The 18,754-nt window shown below is 41.5% G+C and overlaps 2 protein-coding genes across 4 annotated transcripts in view; one reads left to right on the forward strand and one right to left on the reverse strand.

Annotated features, from left to right (window-relative positions):
* The window catches only part of LOC102207806 (SNF-related serine/threonine-protein kinase-like), a 15,285-nt gene extending 10,445 nt beyond the window's left edge, over positions 1 to 4,840 (forward strand). Inside the window, exons 3-5 of the mRNA XM_005742966.1 lie at positions 2,347 to 2,545; positions 2,828 to 2,925; positions 3,286 to 4,840. Of these exons, the coding sequence (XP_005743023.1) occupies positions 2,347 to 2,545; positions 2,828 to 2,925; positions 3,286 to 4,432 (1,444 nt within the window). The 3' untranslated portion in view covers positions 4,433 to 4,840. The remainder of the gene's footprint in view (positions 1 to 2,346; positions 2,546 to 2,827; positions 2,926 to 3,285) is intronic.
* A 5,315-nt stretch (positions 4,841 to 10,155) lies between these two features.
* Positions 10,156 to 18,754, reverse strand: part of ano10a (anoctamin 10a) — a 37,083-nt gene continuing 28,484 nt past the window's right edge. For 2 of the 3 annotated variants that reach the window (XM_013913314.1, XM_005742970.1), the window contains 2 exons: positions 17,244 to 17,260; positions 10,156 to 11,260 (listed from right to left, as the gene is read on the reverse strand). In XM_013913314.1, the coding sequence (XP_013768768.1) occupies positions 11,191 to 11,260; positions 17,244 to 17,260 (87 nt within the window). In that variant the 3' untranslated portion in view covers positions 10,156 to 11,190. The remainder of the gene's footprint in view (positions 11,261 to 17,243; positions 17,261 to 18,754) is intronic. The other variant, XM_005742971.2, reaches the window with a different exon arrangement.

Raw genomic sequence — 18,754 nt, forward strand, 5'->3', positions numbered from 1 at the left:
GCCAAAGTGCTTGCTCATAGGGATCATATGATTGTTGGGTTTTTCTCTGTATCTATGAAGCGCCTTAAGGCGACTTATGTTGTGATTTGGCGCTATATAAATAAAATTGAATTGAATTCGCTGGATGGCGATATACAGTATATATCTTGATATTTTTTTTAAAGCCATAAAGTAAGAACAAAAAGAGTTCTTAGTCAAAGCTGTGTCCCAGATCTCACATAGGTACTTTTATTAACATACAGCGCAGATGTACATGAAAAAATTACTCAGAAATAAATTATCAGGATTTATTAAATAATAATTCTCCATAAATAAAATAAAACAATGTTGTTTTGTGCATAACAAAAAGCTCACAATTGTGCAGTCAAAATGTAAACTAAAAAGACCTGAGCATAAAAACAAAGACTGGGGGAGTTGTGTTGAGTGAAGGAGAGAGGCGAGGCAGAGGAACACAGCGTAGAGACAAAAGTGGACGAAAGACAGGCAAACTTGCAGTTCCAAGTATAATTATAACGTAACATAGACTATATCAATATAAACGATATTGTCACATCTCTTATCTCGTATAAAAGTATATCCATATATTTAAAAACTCGATATATCGCCCAGTCCTAGAGTCTCAAGTGGCCATTAAAAGAATTACAGTTGTTAGAAGTTTGATCGTGTTTTTCTTGAGTAAATGCTACACTTGTGTACACCCTGAAACATAGTTCAGATCAAGAAGGAAGCATACACATTGTATCTTTCGCTTATCAAAGTGGTTTTCTGCCAGAGACATAGAAATGAACCAGGTCCTGTACGCTTGTTTGAGAAGAAGAATTGAGCTGCATTTTGAGCTATGGGTGACATGCAGATGATGTAAAAACACAGATTTGAAATTACTTTATTAATAGAGACACTTCATGGGATAAACTGTATAACAGATTGCATACTGAATACTGACTGTTCTTTGATTTGAAACACTCTATAAAATATATTTGGTGTTACTCTGATAACACGAGCTTTAGTTACAACTGTATTATTGCCAAAATCTGTCTTAGTTTACTAAGAATATTCCAATTTCCACTGGCTGACATTCACAGGTCCCTGCATCACTGACTAATCTGCTTTACAAGCTTCTTTTTTCTTCTTCCACATACAGACTGTGTTTCATCAGTGCATTATTCATTATACCACTGAATAGAGAGGCTGTGGTTTAGCTAACAATGAAAAAAGATACAGTGTGGCCTTTGTGGCAGCTCTATTAGAGGATGGTAAAATAAATAAAGCACAGTAATGACCTGTAATTGGATTTGTCAACCTGATTTGAAAAGAAAAGCCATGATTTCCATAAAACATTTTGCAAAATCAGTTATCACTCATCCATTTATCTACAGACACAAGCTAATTTCCGCCTCGCTTTCTATTTAAAATCCTTTATTTATCAATGCTTAACTTTTCGGGGGGGCCCTGATTATTTTGAATGATTCTTTTGATATAGTCAGTCTACTTGTTCTAGACTCCAGGAAGGTAATCCCACTTTGTGTTTGTGTGCACGCTCGTCCATAACAGAGAAAGTGGAGCCACATCCATATGTTTACCACATCAATTTATAGTAACTTAAAAGGAACAGATGCTGTCATATAACAGAGTGTAGCTTTAATAAATATAGCTGCTGTAGAGTCAGACCAAAATAAAGTTCATCAGTCAGTTAATCAATAAAGAATTTAATGCTCTCTTCAGCCAAACTGTACTTCAGGTCAAGGTCACATTTTTTGTTTTACGGTCAATAACCTGTGAATTGTGATGGATCATGAACCAGATGATCTAGTCTGGCGGCTGCAAATAGTGATGAACATTTTGATCAAAACATTGGACACTGTTTATAGTTAAAGTTATAAAGATGCTCATAGCTCCAAACCCTAAGCCCTCACTGTTAATTGCCTACGTACAGTTGGATACTGCTGCAAGTGATTGCACTGGATGAACAAAAAAGCACCCTGCATCATATGTCTCCAGTTAAAATCTCTTCCCACTTATATACTGTAATGATATTATTTACGCAGTATACCCCGCCTCTCACCCCATGACAGCTGGGATTGGCTCCAGCACCCCCCGCGACCCTTAAAAGGATAAGCTGTAGCGAATGGATGGATGGATGGATATTATTTACACAGTATATCATTTTGAAGTCATGAGTGTAATCCCTGTGTTGTCCCTGTCTTCTCTAGTTGTCTATATTTGAGTGATCTATTCTGTATAAATAACTATCCAAGTCACTTGAGGAGAGTATAAATTGACTATAAAGTCTTTTGAAGATCAAAGAAAACGTATCAACTGATACAATCCTTTTTCTTATCTCTACAGGCAGTCCTGGCCCACCAGAGTGGATATGCACCAGGATATTGAGGATAGTTTAGCAGCTTCGTCCATCTCTCACGCAGGAGGCCCTCAGTCCCCTGCTCGCAGTGCTGAGAACCTGCTCAATGGACATCGCTCTAAAGCCATGATGGAGCTGGGCAGACGGGAAGAGAGCACGGTGACTGACTCTCCGGGGTCGGCACAGGTACACTCATCATCATCCCTTGTCTATATCAAATGAAGCTTTTTTTTAATACATGAAATGCAGTGCTAGTAGGACCATCTGAGAGTAAATAGGATTGTTATTGCCTCTGTAGTAAGTTGTTCTATTTGTGTGTGTGTGGTTCTAAAGGCAGGGACAGCAGCAGTGAGAGTCATTTTCAGAACAGAGCACACATCGCAGCTACTTTCAGTTGTAAACAGTGCAGCTGATCATACTTGCACCCTGTTTTAATGCCCATGCTCTTGTATTTTCTTCTTGCCTCAGGGAGCGTGTGCTGCTGCTTCAGGTCCTGCTCCTGGCACCATCAGGACTCCCACTCCCTCCACCTCAGCAGCAGCTAAGCAGCGAACCTGCCTGTTCAGGTCTGATCTCTGGACTCAGTTTTCAACAGTGTAACATTATTTTGTGTCCTCAGTATCCCTAAAACTGAAAGCAGAACAATAAGTTGTACTCTATTTCAATGTGTGCATTTCGTAGCTTCTTAAATGTTCAGGCTAAATTTCTTTGTATTATGTCAGAAATTGAATTTTTGAACTTTTATTCAGAAACTAGACAAAATGAGGCATCTGAAAATGGCGGCTGTAATAGTCCCGTCCCCCCTGTAGTCTAACAGAGCAAATGATCCATCGAGCAACTGATGATAAAACTGAGGATCGAGTTTTCTGTCATTGCTTTGTGGTTGTATTCTAATGTCAACTCATTCATGTCTGATTGTTTGGCAGAGTGGAGGAGGATGAAGAGGAGGAGGAAGAGCAGGACCCGTCTCCCCTACCAACTCAGGTGATCCTGCGGCGGAAGCCCCCCTCCATCACCAACCGCCTTACGTCCAGGAAGAGTGCCCCAGTGCTCAACCAGATCTTTGAAGAGGAGGGAGAGTCCGATGATGACTTCGACATGGATGAGGGTCTGCCGCCCAAACTCAGCCGTCTCAAAATGAACATGGCCGGGAACGCCGGCACTCTGAGCTCATCGTCGTCCCCGGGATCCACGCAGAAGCGCTATCATCGGCGCAAGAGTCAGGGAAGGGGATCGTCATGCTCGAGCTCTGAGACGAGCGATGATGACTCCGAGAGCCACCGGAGGCGCCTGGATAAAGACTCAGGCTTCAGCTACAGCTGGAACAGGAGGGACAGCAGTGAAGGGCCACCTGGCAGCGAGGGGGGGAACGGTGGAGGCAGCAGCTCAGGGCAGGGGAAGCCCCCCACTGAGGGAGGAGGGTCCTCTGGCCCAGACAGGGGGAGTCCTGGAGCGGGAGGTAACGGAGGAGGACAGAGTGGCAGTGGAGGAGGGGGGAGTGGTGGAGGAGGAGGGGGTAATAAAGGACAAGACAGCCCTTCCAGTTGTTGTAACAACAGTAGCACTACTAACCCGTCCCTTGGCTCTCAGCCCCGGGCCTCGCGCACTGCAAGCCGCAGCGCTGAGCTGGTGGAGAGTCTCAAGCTGATGAGCTTGTGCCTCAGCTCACAGCTGCAGCACCACCACGCTGGGAAAGGTGGTCGAGGGGGTGGGGGGAAATTCATCATAGACCCCCATAGCCTCTCAGGAGGGAGTGTGAAAATCCAGGAGAAGTCCACCTGGAGGATGTGCATCGGGTCCACCGGGAGCCTGGACACCATCACCCTCCCCACCACCACTATCACCGGCCTGCCTCGCACCCATGCCCCACAACACCATCACAACCGCAAAACGGTGCCGCACAGCGGCCCGGGTGGCAGGAACACTCATGGCAACCTGAGCACCCTGAAGAACAGCGTGATTCAACTACCTCTGTGCGAGAAGACCATCTCTGTCAACATCCAGCGAGGTGGAGGCTCCAGGGATGGCCTGCTCTGTACCTCAGCTCCAGCCAGCTGCTGCCAGGTCATCTGAAGCTCGCTGACACCCTGTGGACCATGACCCACCGACACCAAGTTTTCTCAGTCACTCTCCCCCTCCTGCTTCAGGTAGTTTCTTTGAACACTACTCTGCTTTTGAACCTTCCTGTCTAGTTTGCTGTAGCAGGTAGCTGAGCTCCCACAACCACCTGCCTCTCAGCTCACCACCTCTCCTGTCACTTTTTGTTCCGTGCCCTGCTCCCTACCAATTGTTGGTGGTTATAAATGTCTATTAGTGTTTTTATGTTTTTCATTATATTCTTGTTTTGTGTGTCCTGACTGCACTTTGACATTCTAAATGATTTGTATTAGAGCATTTAAAATAAGGAGGCTCGCATTTAAAGTGGACCTGTTCTGCTCATTTCCAGCTTTGTGGTTTTTATTTGTGGATTCTATTAGAGTGGCTTTGCATGAGTCACTGTTTAAAATAATTGCTTATCATTTTTAATTAGACTGACTTCATACCAGTTAGTTCACCCTCTGTCTGAAACAGTGTAAAAATAAGCTTCCGTACTGTTTCACGTAACAGCGCCTTTATGAGAAAAGAAGGAAAAGCAGAATAGGTCCACTTGAAGAGCAGAGCATTAGGGCCACTGTGAAAAGCATTTTGAGAAGTATTTATCGGAGTGTAAATTTAAAAAAAAAAAAGGAAAAATACCACGAGGTAAAATTGTAATTTTACAAACCTGTACATATAAAAGTTGTAACTGTATGACAAAGTTGGGAAGAAAAAGTGATTGTACTCTGAGATAAAGTTTACATTTTCTAGGAGAAGGTCATTATTATAATTATATTCCTGAAAACATATTACAAAATCTTTCACTTTGTCAACCAAAGAATGAAAGATGGTTGATATAGACAAAGTTGAATTTCTTAACATTTTTGGTTCACTATTTCTAACAAAAATCCACAATAATATCAGAAATAGGTGATAATAAATATCAGCTGGAGCTGTTAAGAAGTAATACTAACAGATGGGTAAATGGAACAATGAAATAACCTATTTACAGTCAGCATGCAGCAAATGTACAGGTGCTAAAACAAACTTGTATACATTTGATTCATTCACTGTGACAAGAAGGTAAATCATTCTTTACAAAGGTCTTAAATAACTGATGTGCAGTTTAGTTTAGTCTGGAAGTCAGAAATTTTGAGTGGCGTTGCAGCTTTCAGGAAGATGTTCTTGGAAAACGTACTGCTTTTACACAACTCAAGGCTACAGTGACAGTTTGGTTTACATTACCACTTTCATGGGACCAGCTCACTCAGAATGGTTGATCAGTCTCATATAAGTACTTCAAGTAAAACAACATTTAAAAAGGTTTACTGAATGTAGTAGAAATTTTCAGCTGTTTTTCATTTGAATGGGGGGGAAAGTGCCTCATTTTTCATGGGGTCTAAAATGAGCACAGCGTACACCTGTGGGTGTGGGAGGGGCTACTGGAAATAATCATCAATGATGGCAGATTTCCAGATTTAATTGATTTTCAGTAACAACTCCAATTTGTGCTAACTGTGCTGCTAACAGTAATTTAATTCAAGTGTTGACCGATTGGGTTCACATTCACAAGACTGAGACACCGAAAAAGAAAAAAACTAAACAAGACTTCTCCATGTCAGCAACAGATTTGATAATCTCAGCAGACGCCCTGATGTGAATTTAAGAGGACATCAGAGCAACATGAAGTGGTTACAGCAGGCTCAAAGTGTTTAACACAGTTGTCAATACTAATTATTTTAAAGAGCTGAAATATATTTTTTGGCCTTTTTAAAGAGTAACTTTTCTCCTTTGACCTTGTAAAATACTTAATTTCTTCTTGAAATGGCAATTTTTGACTTCATGGGGTTTTTTTCACTTGTAATATTTTGATCCTTTTCCTTGTAAAATTAAAACTTTAGTCTCATAACTTTTTCCGATTCCCATCAAATCAAAGCTTCTTTCTCAAAGTATCAGTGGTCCAAACACTCCAGGTGTAAAAATCGAAATAACAAGCACTTGTAGTTGCAGCTGTAGCGGGCAGCTGGCAGAGGAGAGGGACGGGGACGCCTGCTTATTGATACAACTCAAACTCACACTTCTCCCTCCTTTACCTCGAACCTTCGCTCCCCTCTGAACGTTAGCTGCCAGTGACATCGCTGATGATAAATAGAAAAACATGAAGTGGATTCCATTCGTTTGAGTCCGTTCAGCGTATCTGACCTCCTCTGTCCATGGAGGCGAGAGGAGATGGTGACTTTTCACTCCACTCTGGGCTCTGTATTGCACTCAGACAATCTGTTTTCTGTTCTTTTTTAAGAACCATGTATCCTCTGCTGAATTGAGCTCGGTGCAAACTGTTGGTCATAACCCTTTAAATCTGTACCAGTGTCTCTTTACAGAGGCGGCACGCTTTCAGCTTTTAAATAACACACACACAGAAGCTGGTGGGAAGAAGTGTGTGTGTGTGTGAGGGCAGCATTGCATTGATACTGTAGCAAGATGAACAAACAGGTTTGGAAGAGTTCCTGCTGACCACACATTCAAAAATGAGGTGTTCTTATTTTTTTATTCACATGATTTTGTGTTGTTTATTGACGGAACATATTGTGTTTGCCTGCCATTAACCCAGCTGCTGCTGCAAGAGACATGCAGCTGCTTAACCCTGAAGAATGATCAGAATTTCTGCAGCAACTCCTCCTAAAACATGCTCCGACGTTCATCTCAGTAACACACACTTCTCGTGCCTTTCTTTTAAACAGAATCTCTCAGCGCAGGCTTGAAAAAAGTAGCTCCTCTGGCTATGTTGAACCTCGTTTAGCAAGAACAACCTCCATGCTTCCTAACGCTGTTTCTGATGGTGCCTTCACACCAAAAGCAAAGAAAAATTTAATGCTGGACAAACGTTTCTGCAAAACATCTTCTAGAACTGGCTGTGTTTTCATCACATACCGTGAGGCTTCATATTTCTGTGATGTCAGCATTAAACAGCAGTCTTCTCGCTAAAACACCTCAGGCTAAAATCAGATTTTTTTGTTATTATTTTGCCATATCAACCTCATTGTGGACTGCTGCACTGATATTCTCTTCTAAATGTGTAGAAGAGAAAAATACCAACATTTATTTCATACTTTAGTAGTGGAATAAAAGTACTTGGTTACATCAGAGCCCTTGTAGATTTAAGTCTTGGCACCTCTTTAATAATCCATTTAATTTGAAGTCCCCATCTGAATTTGCTTTTCCCCAGATATAAAAACCAGTCACCAGGCAAGACAAATAAACACTGCTTTAAAACTTTGGGGACTTCGCCCTGTTACCCTGCAGTTATCTTTGTACTGTGCATGCAGCATGCATCTGTGTCCAATAGGAAAAACATATGTAGCTCTAGGCAGATGACCGGCCCTCCTTAGTTTGGTTCAACTGGATGTTTCTTCCTGTTAAAAAGGAAATTTTCCTTCCCACCATCGTTTGATTGCTCATAGGGAATTAACAGATTGCTGGAGTTTTCTCTCTAATATTGTCGGGTTTTAACAGTATAAAGCAACTTGAGGTGACTGTTAAGATTTATTCATCATGCCCTCTGTAGTGGACAAAAGTTAAACTGAAAGATACTTTTCCCCCCTCGGATATAGATGAAACACAACTTTGTAAATTGTTGATTGGCTCTATGGGCTTAGGAGCAGAATTCATAACACTCACATTTCTGTTTCTATATTCTCTGAATGCCGTCACGTTCCTGGATGTCATATCTGGTTACGTTGTAGCTGAATGAGAAATTATCCAAAAAAAGAGAGACTGATGAGAAGAGAGAGGGGAAAAAACAAACACCTTCATTGCATTATTGTCGTACGTTTCTTCTTCGGGGCATCCAGCAGCCAAAACCATGTTGCTCCCTCCACTGTGCTTCAGTTGGGATGATTTGTTGAATGTCCAAGATGTTTTACACTTTTTTTGTTTTTCGTAAACAGCATCTATCTGTTAAAAGATTTCTTAATTGCTGACATTGGACACTTTAAACAAAGGTTTTAGTCATGTTAGATGTGTTTCTGTGTTCGGTTTTGTAGACAGTTTGTCTTAAATGTCAGTCAGCAAGCTGAAAACCCCATCGTCAGTTTGTGCCTTTTAATAGGAGCTGCATCTCTACAAACCATACACCGGCTCCATACAGAAACACCTGAAATTACGAGTTTGTGTGTGTTACTTCAGTCACACCGCGTTTGTCTGCAATTGTGACTGAGAGGAAAGTCGGAGCACGTTTTGAGGAGTGGGTGCAGAAGTCGTGCTGTTTCTTATGGGTTAATCACTGTTGTCCTGCAGCCGTGGTCCTGCCCGCGCTCACGGCCCCCTCCCCCCCAAAGTTAAGTGTACATGAGGGTGCAGCGTATGTATATACAGTGAAAAAGAAAGTTTATTTTTTCAAAACTTGTACATTTTTTTGAGCAATCTGATGTTTGAAAATGTTTTATTTTTATGATGGGTGGGCGGGTGTGAAGCTTTGAGAAGCGCGTGCCCTGGGTAAACCGGCAGGAAGCGCGCACGAGACAGAGCCTCGCACCTTCCGGCTTTCGGAGCTGGCTGTAAAGACAAACAAACGAAAGTAAGAGAGAGGAAAGGGAAAATGGGGGAACTCTTTAAGGGCATTGGCAATAAGCTATACCGTGTGTTGCAGCTATCTGTACAGAAACACTTCATTAGTTTCTTTTTTTTTTTAGATTCCAAACTTGTGCAGCCTCACACAGCAGCTGCTTCAGACTCGGAAAAAAACGAAAAACAAGGAATGTTCTAAATATGTTTTCTCTCTTTGGTTGTCGTCTGAGATTCGTTTTTAAAAACCAAATGTAAATAGAGTTGTAAATAAGGTGCTCTTTCTCTTTATCTAGAACAGCCGAGTGAACCTTTTGGTGCATAGCTGTACAGTAATCTAGCCTTATGATAATTACTGTAGTAAAACCGTATGGGTGTCTCAGCTAAAAATAAAGCTGCGTGAGGAAAAACGATCCGATTCTGTTCATACCGTCGAGTCTGTTTGACTGTTGTCTTACTCAGCTGTATCCAGGTGAATGACGTGCATGTGTTTCAATGTTTGACATTCAATGACACTGAGGACAGAATCAGGCAGAAATGTAACCGGACCAAAAAGCAACAGAAGAAGAAGAAAATGGTTGAGTTGGAACTGACAAATTTTCAGTGTATTATTCTGTAGTTGATACCTGTTGTCAGATGTTACATATAGCTATGGTAATATCAAAAATAAAATGTGGGAAACTGTCTGTTACACTCAAGTCTCCGGGTCTTTCTTTTTAAATCATCTGTCCTGACCAGTTTGGCGTGTGGGGAAAAATGTGGACAAGAATGTTAATATTAGAAATGATTCACTGATTTGAAAATCAATATAACCAATAATTTCTTACAGATTCCAGATTAACTGTCTCTCAGCTTTTTAATCCGTGTGGGTCAGCATATGTGTCAGTGAAGGTGTTGAAAAGCAGCGAGCGGTGATTAACGGTCTGCGTGACACCGAGGAGGTTTACTCTCTACGTTTGGCAACCTCAGCTCTCCCCCTCACTGCTCAAGTAACCAAGAAGTTTCCAGAGCAGATGGTGCGGTACAACTTTATTCAGAGTTTATCATTTTAAGAGCTCTCCATTTCCTGTCCTCACAAACGACATCAACCAGGAATAAAGAGCAGTTGGACTGAGACGGGACACTTCCAATAAGTACAAACACAGAGCAGATACAGCTGGTTTCTTTGGTTGTGAGTTTATTCGAGCATTGGACTATTCAAATCTGGTGTTACATGTTTTTTGCCATGTAAATAGAGCATATAAAAGCAAATATTTGGGACTGCATTGCATTCCAAGGCACCTGGGAGTTTCATAAGAGTGCATTGAAAACATATCCTGCTCTAAGACTGCTCAATAACATCTCTTGGGTATGGAAGCAAAGGAAGGCCAAGACATGGATCATATTGTGAGATTTAACATTTACTGAAGAACCGGTCATGTTGATAAATGCGCATTCTAAACTTTACTTTTAAAGACTTCTGTGTGAGTTGATGTGTGAAGGTCATTTAGAGTTTTGCCATGTTACAGACCAAACTAATTACATCAGGATCAAATCCACATCATTGAGTGTGTCGATGGCTGCATTGAACCTTTACATCTTTTTGGCCTTTTTTTGCCTCCATACTTGCTGTGCTGAGGATAAAAAGCAGATTAGATTGTTGAGGCGAGATACAATCAGGTCAGGTGATTATTAGTTATTACATCCTGAAGGCTTAGAACTCCTTATTTATTCTAACTGCAGTTCACAAAGTTTAACACTTGAACACTGAACCAAACCCGAAGTGACTTCAGCGGCAGAAGAACAGAACATAACAGAAATTACTTAATCAAAAGATTTGGATATAAAATCGTTGTTTTCTACAGTATATCATGTGTACAGCATCCCTCTGTGATTTGAACATCTGTCGCATTTATCTCATCTCCTGTACACGCACCACTGCAACACAAAACATGGTACATCCAATTTAAAGAGCAACGTATAACATTTGGTACACAGCAATGAACCTGAATCAACCGTCATGTATGCTTCACAAAACTGTACAACTAGTCAATGGTGCAGTGAAGATATTGCAGATTAACAGTACAAGCCAGTGTGAGGGAATGGGGGAAACAACAGCCACGCAACTCCAAAGGTAACACTTTTGTTCTTGTGAATACATACACATGTAGAGCGAGGTTCAGAACGGTAATGTAAACCACAGTGTGTCATCATCAGTATCTGCAGGCACACCTATCCTCCTCACTGGACAGTCTTACTGAGCTGCGAGGCTTCCAGCATTTTCTGAAACACAAAAGACAAACGGCAACATTCATTCAGTTTACTGCAGAAAACCTCTGTGTGCACGTGTGGTTAGTAATATAAAAGGGCAGCTCATGTTAGGTATGCATATTAGTGGAATGAAAGCAGAGCTAGTCCTTCACACTAAATTCTGGTAGGAAGGAGCTTTGGACATTAGCAGGCTGCAGTGAAACTACTTGCTCCTTCGCTCACCTTTAAAGTAAAGTTACCACGGATTGTTTATTGAAGTTTTATTAAATATGAATAAAACTGTGTTACTAAGACCTTAAACTCATAGAAAAAGTGTCTATAGAGGTGGAGTCAGAAAGCTGTTTTCCTGTAGCCTCCTATGGGACTGGAAGTCTTTTTGCAACCACAGGTATCGCCATCTGGTGGCCTTCAGTTAAAATGCAGGTTTAAGGCACTAATGCATTGCCGTCATTTTTTCTTTCTGCAGGTCACTGAAGTGTTACTGTTGAGGTGAAGAACAAATATTTCAACCTCTACATCACATTAATATGATGTTGATTGGAGCTGCGTTTGTAGTTGCTTGTAGTGCCCAAAGCAGTCGAGCCCTTTAAGTAGCTCAGAAATAATCAGACTAAAGCCTGGGTTGCTCTGGTTTGTAACAGCTTGAAAACAAAGATGATGGTAGTTGAGCTGTTTGAACTGATAAAGGAAGGTAGCCATGACAAATGCTTCGTTTTCCATTTCTCAGTCTTGCACACAATGTTCCCCTGCGGGGTTCATGTAAACTCCACTTTACTGGATGGTGATACCTGTTTTATAAGTCTCCCACAGTGTTTCTGTTTCCTAAAATGACATTATGTTGTGAGCAGTGAGAGGACCTGGATTTTTTTTATTCACATTTTATTACATGTTTGGCTGCGGGGTCTGGTCATTCTCCTGCAGATGGAGCCTGTCAGAGAGCGAGGACTGGCTCTCGGGATCAGACAGAAGCAAAACAACAAATCTCTACTGCTCTGCTAACTACATGTTTCTCTAAGAGGACTGTAGGACAGTGTAGCTCATCTTCATCGATGCAAGCTTTAGTTACACTGTAAGCAAAAACCTGATCCTCTGTCACAGATCTGATTTTGTCACAGCTGTCCAAACCCCACAGGTCTGCCTGCTGGAACTTTTTCCACAAGGTCACACAGGAGCTCAGAGAGGAGGACATATACAGACTAAATGGAGGTGTAGTCTAATAGTGCGGACAGTTTTTGGCTCAAGCTGGCCTTAACAGTTCCAGCTCACACTTTAAGAAATTACTGCGCAGGACTTTGCCAAGATCAGCATTAAGGGAAGAGGGGCATCTTCAGACTCATGTTTTAATCAAATAATTCCTCCGAGCTTCTGGCAAGAGGTTAATGAATGTATTCTATTGCAAACAAAATCTAAAGCCTGGTTTTACATCATACAAGTTAAATGTAATTCTTGCAGACTGGACAAGGTAAAGCAAATACGTTTTCAACTGTTTAATTATTATAATTCAGTTTTGTTTTTCCCTCAACATAAGGGATACTTGCATCATTCAGGACAGAAACAGGCCACTGTTGTTAGTCAGATAAAGGTGCATTGCTTTCTCTGGGTAGTGGACGAGTTGCTGCGTAGAGGGCACTGTCATCGGCAGATTGACAGGCAGACTGGTTCAGCATGTCTACAGATATCTTAGCCCAAAGGTGAATCTGTTGATCTACATTCCTACCCTTCACCTACAGCAATGAGCTGGAGCTAATGCCTGGAAAAGTGAAACAGAAATACTTCTACAGATAGAAGTGGCTGAGAAAGGGTGTCTGAGCTCATCCTCAGCAATGGGGCAAGAAGCTGAGTCATTCAATAAGAGCTCAGAATAGAGCTGCTACTCCTTCACATTAAAAAGGAGCCAATTACGGTGGTTCAGACATTTGACCAGCATGCCTCCTGGATGCCTTACATGTGATCTGAGAAGACCCTGGGGCAGACCCAGGACGTGCTAAAGGTCTGGGTGGGTGGATGGACTGTGAAATGTTCACACTGACAAGCAGGATGAATGATCAAAGCTAGAAAATGTACATATATGTATGAACACGTGGTCTCGAGTCAGCAAAGTAGTTCTTACAAAGTTCTACACAAACTGACAGACAAAGACAGTGATGCCGTGTCTACACTGAGGGCTAAAAACACTATTAGCACAGGTCCAGCTGATCACATTAAAGCAACGCTTTAGAGGCTGACAGCTACACCGACACAACTGTGTTTTGCCTTTTCAGACAATCTGCTTTTATGAAAAACACTTGGATATTCTGTTAAAAACAAAAAAAAAATGAAACTAAGTTGATTCATTTATTTTGAAAAACAAATATTTTTGAAAAATGGTTTTTCACACATTTTATATTCCTAAAACCACAGATTAACAATTCAAATGATAGTTTGTATCAAGATCCTGCCTTGATACAAACACAGCTCATTACGATGAAAATCTTAGATAAAGCATCATCTCTTGCTCTCAGTGCTGTCTACAGACCTTCGCCTCTGAACCCAGAGCCACTGCTAGCCCTGCTAATAGTCTGAAAACGTCATTATTCATCAGCGAGGACAGAAAGCAGGACTTTAAAAACCCACAGCACAAACTCACACACAAACACACACAGAGTTGTGTCTCCATGTGTTTGGAGGGCGTTACATTAGATATTTCACAGCGACTTATTTAAACCTTTACCATAATTAGTGCCCAGCCTTACTCTAACCTTACACTGACCCTAAACTCGGACTAGTTACATTACTGTGGAGTTTAACTGAAGCTACAACATGAGTAAAATAAACGCTAAAACAAGCTAGTCCACCTTCCACACCAGAGTCAACCCTCGCAACACACGTGACCACCAAAGACATTTTTGTTTGGGACCAAAGAACTCTGGGGACACCTCTAGATCAAACATCATACAGATGTAACACAGTGTGAGGTACTTGAGAGTACCTACCCTGAGGGAGGAGCAAAAAAAACCAACAACCCGCAAATACTCCCAAAACATGCACATATGCATTTGTGAATGAAGGTTGGAGTCTTTACACACACACTTATTAGCGTCGTGAGGGATGCTGTGTTCTCCTCTGTGAAAATGAATTGTGTGTGCATGTGACAAATGCTGCACTGCTAAGCTGCAATGTCTTGTCAAGGTCTGAGGTGTTGTTACAAAGTGTGTAGTATGAAGAGTGCACAGCTCTCTGTTGTGGACCGATTCTGCTGAGTGTTCATCCCTGACTGCTGACTCTGACTTAAAGGAGCTCAGGACCTTATTTAAAGCCCAGTCGCCCCCACCCCCACAAAACTTCAATCAAACTAGGAGGCTCAAATCTGGGAACCCATCACTTTGTAATTAAGTAATTAAGTTTTTCAGGCAATGAGCAATTGTTCCTGGCTTCAGTGTCCCTAGCAGATACGCAGATCAAGACATCCTGTTCTATCAATCGCTCACCATTTAGGTCAGCGGTCCTCAACCCCCGGGCCACGGACCGGTACCGGTCCATGAGTCGTTTGGTACCGGGCCGCGAGAGTTGAGACTCGGGTGTGAAATGTATGGTTTTTATCTTTTTTTTCGTTAACTCAGTTTTCCTGGGTCTTTTCACGTGTGTTATGAATAAATCTTCTTTTTTCGGTACCGGTACTAGTTTTATTTTGTTGTATTTATCCGCGACTCCTTAAAGGCCGGTCCGTGAAAATATTGTCGGGCACAAACCGGTCTGTGGCGCAAAAAAGGTTGGGGACCGCTGATTTAGGTAACCAGTTACTTTATAACAAATCTAATGAAAAGTTAAACTGCTGTCACACAGAAAAACCTGACAACCTATAAGAACTGAACCACCTTTCAATGATGCTTAATTAGTGCAGACACCCACAGACTGTCAGATTTCAGTAAAGTTAGATAACTGTAGGCCGTAATGCTACATGGACAGAGCAAATCAATCGAGCGTGGTTCGTGTAGACTGTGCGATGGCTTTGATACATGGCTGTTAGCCTTCAGCTAATTTCTTTGGCAGTCATGATAACAGCAGAGGACACCTTATACAAACAAGGCTTCTGCTGCTTTGACCACCATCATACTGTCGCACTTGCATCAACCGGGATAATCAACATTTTAAACGGGCAGCTTGAACACTTGGATAAACCAACAAGTTCATGCCGTCACTAATGTGCAGTGCCGTGTTTAGAACAGAGCTACAGAAAAACACTCTACATGCAGCCCTGGAAAGTCAGACATGTATCCACTGGGATGGCATCGGTGTGACATGTATCTACCAGTTCTCTTCCTAATGACAGCAGGGTTAAACTATGGCAGGATCTTGTGCCGGCCTCTCAGTCTGCTGTGACTGATGTGTTCAGATGGTGGTGCAGAGCAAGGTGACATGTAGCTGAAGAAGTGCAGCCAAGAAAGCTGCTAATCCGTCTGATCAAGTATCTCCTGTGGGAATCTGAGATCCTTGCACGAGTTCTCCAAACGAGTCCATGCTGCATACACACTATGATACCCTCTATGTCTGAATGCATTTCACCCCACCACATTATTACTCTATAGAGTAGCATGAGGGAGAGAGCTTCATGTTCCGTTTTAGTCTAATCAAACACTTCTTTCCGATTTTCAAATTTAATGAACTTAAACCATAAATCCTAGAACTCTCTTATTGATCTGGTTCTTGAGTGAATTAGTCCAGCTGTCATGCTGGAAAAAACGTTTCACTAAGTGAGTTTAAAAAGCTCTGTGGCTCTCAGCCAGCTGTACCACACTAAAGGCAAACTGGCTCACAAACATTGAGCGTGCCAAAACCACTGGTGTATCACATCGACACATGAGGGGTCCTTCGGCAGAAGCACATGACACACTGAGTTATAACAACAGTGTCACTTCCTACTCGTCATATATTGATGTCTTGTGGTGAAATAGCAACGACCTGAGTGTAAAAAAGCCAAACAAAGCAAAACCAGGTAAAAAAAACAAACAACAAAAATAGGATGTACACATTCTCCTGACTTCTAAACAGAGACTCTGTGGATCTATAAAACTCTCAGCATAAATATTCTTATGATTTTGCACCATAGAGTATATACAACTGTTGAAATTACACATCTGCCTGATTTTCTAAATGATTCCTTAATAAATGTGAAAAGCTTCAGAATGTTGTTGAACTTCTTCATAATTATTACAGAAAAAAGAAGGATGTTTGTTCCATACGGTTATTACAGAATGATTTTACTCTTATGGTTCACTTGAGATGAAACTTCGGTTTACGCAGTTCATAATCTAAATTGGAGTTCTGCTACAGGAACATCAGAGGATAGATGTTACATGTGCATCAGATTTGTGTGCGACACAGTCTTGTAAAGAACCACTTCAGCTTTAGAGCTTCAGGTCAGAACTTCTGGTTCAGACTGAGAACAGGAATCAATGTCTGCTTGTTTTGTAATATGCAATTTCTCAGGTAGCTTCTTCTACCCAAGATGTCTTCATCATTGGCCTCCAACCTCCGACACAGCATGTCTGCCTACTTGAGTTACTACATTAATGTAGCAGCTTGCCTTAAGTCGCAGAAAACCATCTTCATTTAGCTCTCATTCTGTCTGAATGGCTGTCTTTCTGAGGACAGTCAGACTGATAGAAAGAAGGCTGACAAGGTAGGAGAAGCCTAGGATATACATTTCATATTTGAGGAGACATTCATTCGCTCAGATGCTACGACGGGAATCTTCTTTCATGCTGACAGGTGAATCACCAGCATCTGTTTTCCACCTTGATTATGAGCATTAAGTGGTTCTCTTACTAAACTGTTAACTGTAGTATCACAGCATCACACATCTCCGCTTGTTAGATCACAAACTCACACCAAAAACATCTGTATTAGAACACACGGTGACTAGCCAACTTTATAAGTAATTAAATATCAACCAAGTGCTCGGCAGTGAAAACACAAAAGAGTCTCCGCAATCGCACACAGCCTGTGAGCTACTCACCCTCCGTGGAGCTGTCTCTGCAGAAGCAAGAGACCACAAATTAAAGCCAACATAACTGGTTAATAGGAGAGTGTGTACATGAAACAGACCAATTAAAGATGAATATTCAGTCAGGAAGCAAACATTAGCATGATGTGGTTATATATTCAATATATCTGTGGTAACAACTGATGAAATCTAATCTATTTACATAGTGAGTATGAATAATGAGCGGTTCTTTTTAAAGTTCTTCTGGTAAGACTGGCAAATGGTATGTAATGAGTCAGACCATAAAACAGCAATATATAGAGGAGCAGCAACATACTGAAGGGCAGCAAAGACCATATGAAAGAAATGATGATCATCAGAGAAGCACTCAGCTCTGTCAGTCCACATCAAACAAATAGCTGCGGCACACAGAAAGCCACTGCTTTACTGTGGAGCCGTATCAATACTATTAGCATAGGGCACACCATTTATCTTCAGTAAAGTGGTCTGAGACAGACATTGAGAGCTCGCCTTAATGCTAAGTGGGAAGCTCTGGAGCTGTACGTTGTTATGGAGATATACACAAGCTCCCTGCTCTTGTATACATCTGACACTTCACAACAGCTACTAAATACAAGCACATCATAATGCATGTTGAGTAAATAACTATATGAGAAATGTCATGCAAGTGGGGTTTCTATGCTTATCCACAGAACTGTGTTCCTGAGATGACCATATTAGGAATATACACTCAAACTGGTAGAAATAAATAGCGATTAGAGAACTCTGAGATTTTTGCTCAAAGACATTACATACACATACACTGACCGTGTTATTCAAAGCCATTTCTACCACACTTAATTAGGTATACCTTGCTAGTACCAGCTTGGACGCCGTTCAGAACAGTCTTAATTTTTAGTGGTAGCTTGAAGCATTCACCACATAATTTGGTCTATATTGACATGACACTATTATGCAGTTGCTGCCGATTTGTCAGCTGAACATTCAACCACAATTTAAAGGTATTCTACTGAATTGTGATCTGGTGACTGTGGCGGCCATCTGTGTGCAGTCAACTGTTTGAGATGATGTGAGCAATGTGATATGACAAGTTATCCTGGTACAAGAAAGATTAGTACACTGTGGTCATAAAGGGATGAGCATGGTCAGCAACAATACTCAGGTAGGTTGTGGCATTTTAGCAATGCTCTATTGGTAGTAAGGGGCCTAAAGTGTGCCAACAAAATATCACATGCATTATCACCCAGAGAAATGTTGCTCACCGGATATTCTCTTTTTTGGACCATTCTCTACAAACCCTACGGATGGTTATGTGGGAAATCCCAGTAGATCAGCAGTTTCTGAAATACTCAGACCACCCAGTCTTGTACCAATAACCATGCTGTATTTAAAGTCACATTCAGTACTTGGTATGAAGTTCAGCAGGTCATCTTGACCATGCCTGCATGCCTAAATGTACTGAGTTGTTCCTGTTGGATGTTTGCGCGTTGGTGGTTAGCAAGACTGGAGTGACCATTAGCCTC

This window comes from Pundamilia nyererei, unplaced genomic scaffold (assembly GCF_000239375.1).
Source record: "Pundamilia nyererei isolate P.nyererei 1_Seehausen unplaced genomic scaffold, PunNye1.0 scaffold00125, whole genome shotgun sequence".
NCBI classification, from domain to species: Eukaryota; Metazoa; Chordata; class Actinopteri; order Cichliformes; family Cichlidae; genus Pundamilia; species Pundamilia nyererei.